The sequence below is a fragment of the Paramisgurnus dabryanus genome, chromosome 14 (genome assembly GCF_030506205.2).
Source record: "Paramisgurnus dabryanus chromosome 14, PD_genome_1.1, whole genome shotgun sequence".
NCBI lineage: Eukaryota > Metazoa > Chordata > Actinopteri > Cypriniformes > Cobitidae > Paramisgurnus > Paramisgurnus dabryanus.
This window is the reverse complement of record NC_133350.1, coordinates 32,265,152-32,277,649: the sequence shown is the minus strand read 5'-3', so window position 1 is coordinate 32,277,649 and position 12,498 is coordinate 32,265,152. Positions and strand designations below refer to the sequence as shown.

General features: G+C 37.7%; 1 protein-coding gene across 1 annotated transcript in view; it reads right to left on the bottom strand.

The window, feature by feature from the left end:
* Positions 1-3,221: 3,221 nt before the first annotated feature.
* Positions 3,222-12,498, bottom strand: part of lrp1aa (low density lipoprotein receptor-related protein 1Aa) — a 263,102-nt gene continuing 253,825 nt past the window's right edge. Inside the window, exons 88-89 of the mRNA XM_065265952.2 lie at positions 5,062-5,206; positions 3,222-4,745 (exon numbers count right to left, since the gene is read on the bottom strand). Of these exons, the coding sequence (XP_065122024.1) occupies positions 4,605-4,745; positions 5,062-5,206 (286 nt within the window). The 3' untranslated portion in view covers positions 3,222-4,604. The remainder of the gene's footprint in view (positions 4,746-5,061; positions 5,207-12,498) is intronic.

The following is a 12,498-nucleotide window of genomic DNA, read 5'->3' as shown; positions in this document are numbered from 1 at the left end:
CTGCATGAGAAAGGCGACACATTTGCTGGGAATGCATGTATGTTTCTTCTGAAACAGGCAAACAGCCACGCGCTTCTGTGTTTGGGTGTCTCACGTGTTTATTTCAGACGTGAAGTGTGATCAGTCAAGTGAGATTTACAGTTCAGTGTACGTTGGCATTTAGCCACGATTGTGCTGAAATCCCACAGTGTGTGTCCGGCTTTAGCGTTACAACCGTGATGGGCGACATCGGCCCTGTAATGCTGCAGTCCTGCCGATTTTATTTCCAACCCTGATAAAACCTAGTTTTATAGTTTTCAGCCGACCCTTTAGACCTTAATTAGCCAAAGAGCTACGATAAGAGCTGGAGATCAATTTTGCAAGAATGCAGCACTCCAAGAATGACGTTGCCTACACCTGCGTTAGAAGGCTCCAGGATGAACTTTGCGTCTGAAACATTAGCACACCGAACTACAGCAAGAAGCTGCAAACATGTGGGCTCATTTCTAAGGGGGCAGTCAAATCCTCTTGACCTCTTGAATTTAAGAAAAAAAAATGTTTATGAAGTGTTTATGAAAAAAGTAAACTTATTTCAAGATTTTTTTTCTTATTCCATTGGCAGATTTTTTTGCTTGTTTTAAGCACTAATTTACTTGAGTGTTCATATTAAAGTTTGGTTTGAACGCATGATGGCGGAGAGAACATTCACTAACAAACTTCCGATTCCTCGGTTAACAACCAGAGCTAGGAAAACAACAAATGAAAAGAAGAAAACAAATATAGAAAGCGACCGTGACCGTGATAAAACTAGGATCAATATCGGACCAGCTTTTGAAAGGTGAAGGGATCTATGAGATTTTATTGGGTTCACGCTGGATGCGGGCTTGCCACATTTCTTCTCGACAGGTAATTGCGCTTTATCAACCATTGATTGTATTTTGGGGTGATATGTAAGTAATCTAAGTATTCTTGCTAAGTATGCGTTCGCAATAATACTGGTGCTCACACGCTGACGAGGACGAGCTCAAAGGGAGGTTGCTCGATGGAGGGAAATGAAATTGTAAACATTTGGAAACTGCTCAATCCTCCATTTAAAGATTTGTAGATATTTTTACTGAAAACAAGACAAAAATACTAAGTAAGAAATTCATTTTTTGTGGTGTATGTGCTGTTGCCATGGCAAATCGTAATATCCGTGCTCCATTGATGATGGCTTTTCATAGTAGTTGTGCACGCGCTTAGAGTGTGCACGCGCTTAACCTCAGAGTCGGCCCTGTCCCAGACAAAAAATAGAACTTTAAGTAAATTAGTGCTTAAAACAAGCAAAAAAATCTGCCAATGGAATAAGAAAAATTTTCAAGTTAACTTTTTTCATAAACACTTATTTCAAGAAAAGCTTTCTTATTCTTGTTTAGTTATTCTTATAAGCTTGTTTTAAGCACAAATTCGCTTAAATTTGATATTTTTTGGCTAAAAACTAGACTTATTTTCCTAGGTCATTTTGCTTATCAAGAAAATACATCTTAATTTAAGAATTTTTTATATATTTTTTTTTTTTGCTGAAAACAACACAAAAATACTAAGTAAGAAAATTATTTTTTTGCAGTGGTTAAAACAAGGCAAAATTTGGGCTAATAATAATAATAATAATGTTTATTTTATATAGCGCCTTTCTCAAACCCAAGGTCGCTTTACATTGAAATAGAAACACACATCAAAATACATTGCCAGTAAAAGTCTTATAGATGTATACTTTTTGAACATGTAAAAGAAATGCAAGCAAACACCATGAACACCTGTTAACTTTGCTTACATGATGGAATATAGTACATCTCCAAGTTGTTTAGGCCAAAATGGCATGTAATAAAATTTAAGTTATTTAGAGTAAAAGTGGGTGACTATATTGGGTCTATATTTAGCCGTCATTTCACTGTCTCGTTTTTTGCTTGCTGGGGAGTATTGTTAAAGTATTGTGGTTGTGTTCAATCGTCACTCAATAGAAAATGATGCATATGCAAAACCCGTAAAACAAACCATTTATTTTGATGGTTGATATATTTATGAGTTTTGACCACTGCTTATACATGCACCTGATGTTCATCGCCTCCTATTTGCTCACCATGGGGCGTATTACAGAAACTTTCTATCTTAGGTCTTATCTTAAGATATGATGTGTTAAATTAAGATTGTTCACAAATTCATATTACAGAAGCAAATCTTAAGTTGATTTAGGATTCTTATCTTATCTCACCAAATCATATCTCATCTCTAGTTAGGAAATCCCAAATCGCTTAATCATGTTCGGCTATCAACTCTCAGGTCTGTTACCAAGCAACCAGCAATGCGTGAGCTGCTGCTACAGTAAACAAAATAATTGTCCCTTTTATTTCAATGGGGCAGAAAAATACATTTTATTAAATTTATTGTAATCATAGTCTGTGTTTTTTATATGTTTGTGTTTTTATATGTTAATTATTTGTATTCATTATGATCCCATCAAGTGTTCACGGATAAAATAACTTAACTGTTTTTTAATAATGAGGGATGACAGATTTAAAGATCGCTCCACTAGTGAGAAACATTGTGATTATGTGAATGTGTGAAGGTAAAACACATTAAAAGAGTAATCCAAAAACAAACCTTGCTGTTTTTCATCTGTACTTTGTTAAAAAATGTAAAGTCATTCTCCCGCAGTTCTATCATAATGTGATTGTTTCAGCTGGCTATCATTAAAGTTTTAAGTTAGGACACCTGTGAGGTTACCCTAAAGTTAAGACCGTTTTTAGGATGTTTTGTCACGTTAGGATGCTTCTGTAATACCACATATCTGCAGTTAAGATAAGATAATGCATTTAGGAACATCATTCTGTAATAGCTTTTGTCTTAAATGAAGTCCTAACTGAAATTACCATGGTTCACAAACAGTTAAGATAAGATTTTAAAGTTAAAATTTTTCTGTAATACACCCCTGGAGCCATTTGGATTACTTGGATAAACATTCTTTGGCTTGAAGGAAGTGGACCCCATTTTCAACTGTAATAAAGATGGGAAGAGCTAGGACATTTTCTAAAATAACTGAAAATGTATTTGTCTGAAAAATGATGGACACATGTATCTCAGATGGCTTAAGGGTGAGTAAATCAAGAGGTAATTTTCATTTTAGGTGAACTATCCCTTTGAGGTGTTCTTTGTGGACATATTAAAATGAACAGAGTAACAAAGAGTTGAAACTTCAAATGATACAAGGATTAAGACTTTTATTTATGACAATATGTTATTTAGTTAATAAAGTACTCCAGTCAAATTTTCAACATTATGCTTTCCAATGTTAAGCCTTCTGTACATTTTTACTATAAAAGCTGTGTGATTTTATTTTTCAATACAACTGAGTGAACATGTGATATTAGAAATTGATCCGAGATGAGAATCATAGTTGTGATTTCCAAAAAATAAAATCTGATTCATTATCATTGCTGCTGTAGATATGAATGATTTGGTGCTATAGGAACTGCATTATTCTGTGCGTAAGACATGTCGGTTTTAAACATAACTTTACAATATGGCTGATGACCATTCCAACAAAAGCAATATCTTAGTGATCGGCCGAGCAGTAAGATATAGAGAAAATAACAGAGACAAATACAACACAGTCAGCAAAAGCTTACAAAAGACAAGATAAAAGTGTTTTTAAAGAATTTGTTGTGGTCTTAAAGATGCGATAAAGCTTAAAAATGCACATGTCAGTGTGCTTCAATTGTTTTGCCATTTACGTTTAAGCAGCTTTCTATTTTCGAAAAAAAGCCATCCTTTACTTCATTTATCTAAAAATAAACAGTACCAGACTATCAGTCAAAAGTCTGGATACTCTCTTACAGTATACTCACGTCATTGCCGTCTAAAAAATGTAAAGCATTTAAGCAGAAGCTTTAAATCATTTCTTTAATACAACAAACATTTCAGTCAAGTGTGTTATCTTTGTATGATCTAAAGCTTTGAAGCATCAGTTAAACAAAAATCTGCTGTGTTAAAACTTTCTTCAAATGTAATATGGAAATGCCTTGGATATGTTCAAGAGGAAACAATAACACGTCACAATAATGAGCTTGGTACAGGAGGAGTAAAACTGGCATCTCATCTGCTTGATACTGTAGTAAGTTTAAAACAAACAACATCACAGAGACAACAGTATTAATGGTTTCATGACAAACTTAACCACTCAAACATACAACAGTTGGCACTATACTGATGGAACAAGATTTTTCTCATACAAAAATAAAAAAAATGTCATTGTTCCATTTTTTTTTCATTTTGACTCCATATTGCACAGAGGTAGTGGCTATTAGGGTAAAGGGGGTGTGACCTATAAAATGAGAAACGAATAAAACTTTCTTCTGTTTTTGTAATAGAAAATGTTACTTTCTTCTCTTGATTTTTGTTCTGACCAGAAGAGTTGTAAAAGAACAAAATATAATAATACTGCAATCACATACAAAAGTAGTCCTTCGTTTTGTACATTTATACAGTGATAACACTTTACGATTGACTTCCTTTTTCTGCTCTTATTCTTTTTCTCAAAAAGGCAAAGCGTTTTTTTCTTCTTTGATAAAACTGAAAAGACACCAGGTCTACACCAGGGGATCCACCAGCGGCTCCTCGTCGGCCCGTGATAGCAGCTCCTTCTTCTCATCTGTGCTGGCCAAAGAATTGCGACTGTTGTGCGCTCCCATGTACAGAGTAGCATACACAGGATTTGTGAAGTTGGTTGGCTGCAAAAGAAATACATTTTTATCTCCATGTAAATTCCGTTTTTGACCTTTTGTTAGCTGCCTACAGTGTCTTAAGTGCTTTATACATCAGCTTATTTCTATATGTAATAATGACAACTGAATAAAACTAATGTTGTATTTTTGGGATTATTCTGTAACGATCAGAAACACAAATGTCTCTGAGAGTGCTCCCATGTAGAAAATAATTGTTAGAACATTATAGAAAATCCAAACCATTTTAATCAAGATTAAGTCAAATTCTGTGAGGCATGTAGAAATGAAGTAGTAAACTAAAGTGAAAATCTTGCATCTGTACCTTGTCTGGATCCAGCGTGAAATCAGCATCTAGCAATTCTCCAACATCCTCATCTTGTTCTCCCTCATAGATTTTATAGGCTGGGTTCCCAATCTCAACGTTCATCGGGCCATTGGTCATTCTTTGATGCTGAAATCCTTTAGCTCTGCAGATGTGAAATGTAGTTTATATTAAAAGAAAGAAGACTGTAGGGTTAGACTGTTATTAATCAGGACAGATACAAAAATACAGTCACAACACAGAGAGATGATGCTAAAAATCACTGGAACAACCTAAAATGAAACAACACCATCACAAACCCAGTATTTACCAATAACAGGGAATAGCTAAATCAACTTTCTTTGTACAAAAAAAGTTATCTTTTTTGATAAGTTAGCAGCGCTAAACGTGAAAATTAGGGTTGAAACTAGCGAAAGACACTTGCGTCACGCATTGCGCTGCATTGTGCCGGGTGTAAGACAGAGCTCTCAGTATTGAAAGAGAAACCCTGCCCCCTAACAGCAATAATTGATATCAGCTGCTTTAATCCTAACTGATCGCCTATAAAGGCTTACCCAGGAGGCACACAGGAAGACTTCATAATGGGTAAAAGCAAAGAACTCTCTCAAGATCTTCGTAATCTTATTGTTGAATGGTGGAATGGTTATATTTGCATTTTCAGAATGCTGAATGTTCCAGTGAGCACTGTGTGTTTCATTATCCGGAAACGGAAAGAGCATCACTTCACCATAAACCGGCCATGATCAGGTGCTCCACGTAAGATCCCAGTCCAAGGAGTCCAAAGAATAATCAGAAGAGCCAAGAACCACTCGGGCAGAACTTCAGGAAGACGTCTTGCATCAACTGTTGTTTCAAAGAAAACTATAAGCAATGCACTGAACCGCCATGGCATCCATGCATGCTCACCACGCAAGACTCCATTGCTGAACAAAAAGCATGTTGAAGCTCGGTTGTGAAAGTTTGTGAAAGAGAATTTGGAGAAGCCTGTGGATTATTGGGAGACTATAGCAGTGGTTTTCAATCTTGTCCTAGGGGACCCATAGCTTTGCATAATTTGTATGTCTCCCTTAACTGACACACCCAGTTCTGTTCATGGATCTCTCCCTTAAAGCTACACTGTGTACTTTTTTGAGTTAATTCTTAGCAAAAACCCATGTTTTCTTTCAAAAGTATGTGCTCATTCATGTGTAATTACTTCCACCCACTAATCAAAGTATTCTCGTAAGTGTAAAATCTGCTATTTAAAATACATACGGTCGAGTCACTCGACTGGCTGAATCCATGTTGTGTCTCCATCTTTAAAATAAATTCGCCGACGAGGGACATTCCTGAAATTCAAGCTCCGCCTTTCGCGCTTTCTGACTACACTCACGCTGGCCGCTAGCTGAAGCCTCCCGAGGTTGCATGTGTAGTAGAGTACACGTCACCAAGGAAGCGAAAAGGGGATTTAAAACGATAACGCAACAGGAAAAACAACAAGACCAAAGTCAATATTGGAGTAATGTTAGTTTTCCAAGATGGGGCTCAAGGGACACCGAAGTTTCCTACTTTCTATCTTCTCCACAGGTAATTCAGCATATTCGTTTACATCTATACAGTCTATGTTGTAAACTTGAAGTTTTATAGTTCCTTGGCTAACTATAGCATGGTTATGCATAACACTTGTTGGTGTAAACACGCATGTGGTTTAATGTGTTCGAACAGCCACACGCCGTCTCTCCGCCCATTTATGTAATCTGAGGTACTGAGATTATTTTTATTTTTTTATTTACCCTTTATTTTACCAGGTGATGTCCCATTGAGATATTCAAATCTCTTTTGCAAGGGAGCCCTGGAGCAACAATTACACAAATTACACAGAATCACAGAAACAAACACAACAGACAATACAAATTTACAGCCTACATATAAAACAATTTAAAACACAAAGGGGTCATTAAAAACATGTACATTGTTCAAATTTATAACATTTAAGCAATTGTTTAAAATGTTCAAGTGAAATAAAATCAGAAAGCTTTAAATCTTTTTGGAGCAAATTCCAACACCAAGAAGCAGCATAACTAAAAGCAGTCTTACCAAGTTCAGTTGTTACGTGGGATTTTTAACGCCAGAATATTAATGGAGCGGAGATTGTAAACGAAATGATTCCAGGTCACCAGACTGTTAAGATAACTGGGTAAATTACCGTTAATAGTTTTGTAAATAAAAATATGCCAATGGAACCATCTACGCAAACCTAAAGAGCTAAAACCAGTTGCCTCATAGAGACGACAATGATGAGTACATGACTTGGCGTTAGTAATGAACCGTAATGCACCATGGTAAACTGTGTCAAGTGTATGAAGTAATGTGGAAGCAGCATGCATATAAAAAACATCCCCGTAGTCCAACACTGGTAAAAAAGTGGCACTAATCAACTTCCTCCTAGCTTGATAAGTAAAGCAGGATTTATTTCTAAAATAAAAACCAAGCTTTAATCTCAACTTCCTCACTAATTTCTCAATATGAACTTTAAAAGTTAGCTTTTCATCAATCCACAAACCAAGATATTTATAAGATGAAACATTTTCTACACACTTCCCATCCAATGTGAAAATGGATAGGGCGGTTGATGAGGGTGCTGTGCGAGACTTTGTAAACTGCATCACCTTAGTTTTACCAGCATTTAATACAAGTCTAAGTCCAATAAAAGTTGCTTGTAACAAATTAAAAGACTGCTGTAGTGATTGATAAGCTTGAGCTAGGGTAGGGGCGGAACAATATAATACTGTGTCATCTGCATAAAGGTGTATTTTGCCATTGTCTACTATAGAGGCAATGGTGTTTATGTAGATGGTAAATAGGACCGGACCAAGGATAGATCCTTGAGGGACACCTCGCCGGACCCCCAGTGGGGCAGAACTATGCCCATCGACAACAACAGTTTGAGTTCTGTTGGCAAGATAGTTTCTAAACCAAACCACTGCCTTAGTGCCCAAGCCAATATCATGGAGTCTCTTAAGCAGGATACAGTGATCAACTGTGTCAAATGCCTTTGACAAGTCGATAAACAGGGCTGCACAGCTCATCTTATTGTCAAGGTCACAGATGATATCATTAAGCACCTTGACAGCTGCGGTAATGGTGCTATGCTTAGCCCTGAAGCCTGATTGTGCCGGGCTAAGTATGTTATGATTTTGTAAAAATCATAACATACTTTATGAGATAAATGTTTTTCATCTTTTCTGACCTCCAGCACAAACACACGGTGACAGCCCTATTTTTAGCCTTTCATTGATAAAACCAACGCTTCTGATCTGCGCGTCTTTCGTTTAATTTTACAAGCGTATGAAAGTTGAGCGATCTTATTTCACCAATATCAGAGAAAGCTCTTACATATACACAGACATGTTACATGTTTACTTAAAACATAAGCATTGGACTCTGACATAATATTAGTTCGCGTCCATTTAAACCCGTCTTTACTCCCGCTCATGATTAAATGACAGGAGAGGGACTCGTCCACAGACCATCTCCTCAGTAATCTGGAGAGAAGCGGTCGAAAATTGACAAAAAGAGACGGATTTAAACACCAAGTATAAACGTGATGTGTCTCTCTCGTCCACTTGTGATCCGAACGACGAAAACACATCTTAATACCAAGTGTAACAATAGGTGTGATTGGCAAAGGACAAAAAAAGCAGGAAAATATATGGCACACCTACCATGACGTGGCGACATACATACACACACATGCACGCACGCACGCACGCACACACGCACACACACACACACACACACATAAAATGAAATACAGTTGAAATATAATTTGGGCTCAAAGTTGATCGATCTGAGTGGCCAATCGTCAATCTGCGTGGGCAAGTGCCACCCTGACCATTATGTAGCCTTGCCACTGCATCAGACTGAACAAAATCATTTTGTGCATTTAAAGGTAAATACAACAATGTGGTGCATTTTGAGAGTAAAAATAAGTGACTACATCTATGAGGATTTTTATGTTCTTGTAAACAAATTTATGCCCTTTTAGTAAAATCTTTGGTTGCATATTGTAATAATAATAAGGCACACAAGCCACATACACATATGATAAATGAGATTCTCTATTGGTCAAAACATGTTTAATGTTTATAGAATAATTAGTGGGGGCATTTAATACAGATTAATTATTGATTACAACATTTGTTACTTTATTCAAATGTTGTGACTTTCTGGCACTTGGAAAGGCAGTCAAGTGCATTTGTCTTTTGCATAGTTCTTTTGGCAAAGCATCTAACAGTCAAAAGCTACGCGTTTCACAAACCAGATCCATGAATGTTTGTGCTTGTCATTATATAATTCTGTAATCGCAAGCGTTACTGCCAGATTCACAAACCATTAAGAGGAGCAAACTTATCCGTGTGTTCGTCAGGATGACATTGGATCTGATTCACGTATATGCGCGCATAAACGTATGTGATTACAGTATAATATAATGCAAGCAAACTTTTTGACAAAAACGCAACTTTATATTGATATCGCGAGACCGCATTTCACCTCGACGAGAAATCTGTTATTTACATTACTGGCATAGCCTGATTTGAAACGGACAGTTTTGTCAAAGCAGCAAACACCTGGTTCTCTTAATTTCTTCCTACTAAAATACTGTTTGTCTCTGCCTATTCCTTCTATCCATGCCCAGCGCCACTGATTTAAGTCCTTTATCAATTAGGTCGTCTTACCTAGGCTTCATAAACTTACTCTTCATCCTGCTGACAACGTTTACTTGTTAGGACTTCTGCGCAGCTAGATCTCAGCCACACCTCAAAGACCCCTGCCTATTCTACTTCTGATTGGCTAGTTTGTTAGTTTGGTTTAGAGTGAAAGACATGTTTCTCTCATACTATTTGTAGGCGAACGCATGATTTTTTTTAATTCGCAGCCAACACCACACGCCGGAGATCGGACTGCAGGCTCTTTGGTGAGCTCTGCTTTGAATGAAGTTCCATCATGACAAATAAATAGATTATTGCGGAGTGATATGCAGTTATTTATAACGGTGCCTTGCAAACCCCCCCCACACACACGCAAAAAATTGGATTTGCATGATTCACGGAAGCCTCATTTTCAGGTCGGAAAAGCCGGAATTCCGGATTTATCCGGATAGAATCACATCCCTGGTAACAGCCCCTGGGATATTTTTCCTTGTGTAGATGAAAAAGGAGTGTCTAAGCTACGTTTATGGTTTCTTTTTGTATGTGATTTTAAGCGGACATATCATGAAAATCAGACTTTTTCCATGTTTAACATAAATCTGTGTGCTTTGACGGATCACAGGCAAAGGACATTGCAAATTGTTCATTTTTTTCATTGCTTTTGCTTTGTAGCTACTGGAAGCCATGTTAACCTTGGCATGACACGGCCACCATACGAGTTAAAACGCGTTCCGAATGGGGGGGCTAGAAAGTAATATTCAGTTGGTTGTCATATAGAATTTCACCACTAGACGGGAGTAGATCCTACACAGTGGAGCTTTAATGAGCTGATGATCTGAATCAGGTGTGTTAGATAAGGGAGACATGCAAAATGTGCAGAGCAGTGGGTCCCCAAGGACAAGATTGAAAACCACTGAACTATAGTATGGTCAGATAAAAGCAAAATTGAACTTTTTGGCAGTCATTCTACACACCATGTTTGGAGAAGAAATGGCACTGCCCACCACCCCAAGAACACCATAACAACAGCTAAGTTTGGGGGTGGACGCTTTATGGTTTGGGGCTGCTTTTCAGTAAAGGTGTACTGACAGATTTCATATTATTTAAGGCAGGATGAATGAAGAAATGTACCAGGACATTCTGGATAAAAATCTGCTGCCATCTACCAGAAAGATGAAAATGAACAGAGGGTGGACATTTCAGCAGGACAATGATCCCAAACACAAGGCCTGGGAAAAAATGAAGTGGTCAGTCAATTCCTTGACCTAAATCCCATAGAAAATCTATGGAGAGAACTGAAGATCAAAGTTCAGAGGCCTAAGGAACCTTCAAGATTTAAAGACCATTTGTGTGGAAGAATGGGACAGAATCACTCCTGAGCAATGCAGACGACTGGTATCTCATACATGAGGCGTCTAGAAGCTGTAATCACCAACAATGGCTTTTCTACAAAGTATTAAATAAAGTGTGTTCAATACTTATTCCCTGTGTCATTTCACTTTATTTAGCATGACTCAACTTGTATACTCATCATCAATCGGCTGCAAATAGGGTAGGTTTACAGTCGGTCACTAATTTTGTCCATTCCTCGCGATTTTTGGCAACTTTTCGTAGTTCGCTCATTGTTGCTTGTACATCATTGTTGATAAGTTCCCCGATATATTGGTGGTATAGTTTTGCGCTCTGCCTTGACCACTTTTGCCATGTCGCTGTTGTGGGGTGTACAGGAGGTACTTGTTGATCAAGTCACTCTCATGTCTTCTTAGGGAATGTCCTACAAATCTTAACTGCCTCTGTTGTACTTGAAGGACAAGTTGGTTGCGGCCGACTCTTTCATAAACCTTTTTATTGCTTTTCTTGTCCAGACGTTTTGTGCATAGCATGATTCTGTAACAGTTGGTAGCAAAGCTGTTAAGTTGGTCTCTGAGTTTGCTGTTAAGGATCCAGCTCTCGCAGCCATAGAGCAGGATTGAGACACACGTAGATTCAAATATATTGATCTTAAGTGTAATTGGAATAGTTCTTGACTGGAATACGTTCTTCATCTTCCAGAAGGCCCCCCATGCTTGACCTCTTCGGATTTTGATGTCAGATTCGCTAGAGGTGATATGGGAGCCAAGATATTTAAAGTTCTTTGTCCTTTTGATTGTTTGTCCATCTAGCTCTATGTGCTGATAATGGGGGGTGCCATAACATCATCAAAGTAGTCCATGTGACATCAGTGGGTCAGCTTGAATGTGTTGAAGCATCGAAAATACATTTTGGTCCAAAAAAAGCAAGAATTACGACTTTATTCAGCATTGTAAACGAACTCTGGCGCACAAAATAAAATAAAAATAAAAGAAGCTGGGGGGCGGAACAGATGACAATCAGCCGCGTCGTACGTCATTCGTGTCACTGACTTTATGCGGCGCCGCAACCGGATGACGTCAAAGTAACGCTCTTCAAGAAATCTTACGGAGTAGTTTAATTTCGACTCGCTCTCGCGGTACTTTGACGTCGTCTGTCAGTTCTTGCAGCGCAGCATGAAGTCAAACAGATATAAGTTACACATAGATAGTTGAATTCTTTATATAATTGGCTACATGTTTTGTCTATCAATATTTTCAATGAAGTCATTGGCTGATGGAGGAACGAGAGAGCGATTTGTTACATCTCTAAAGGACATCACGTTTTCGACGGCGCTGTTTGGATGATCTATTATACTACCTCCCTATTTTAAATACAAACTTTGAAGGCGGGTTCA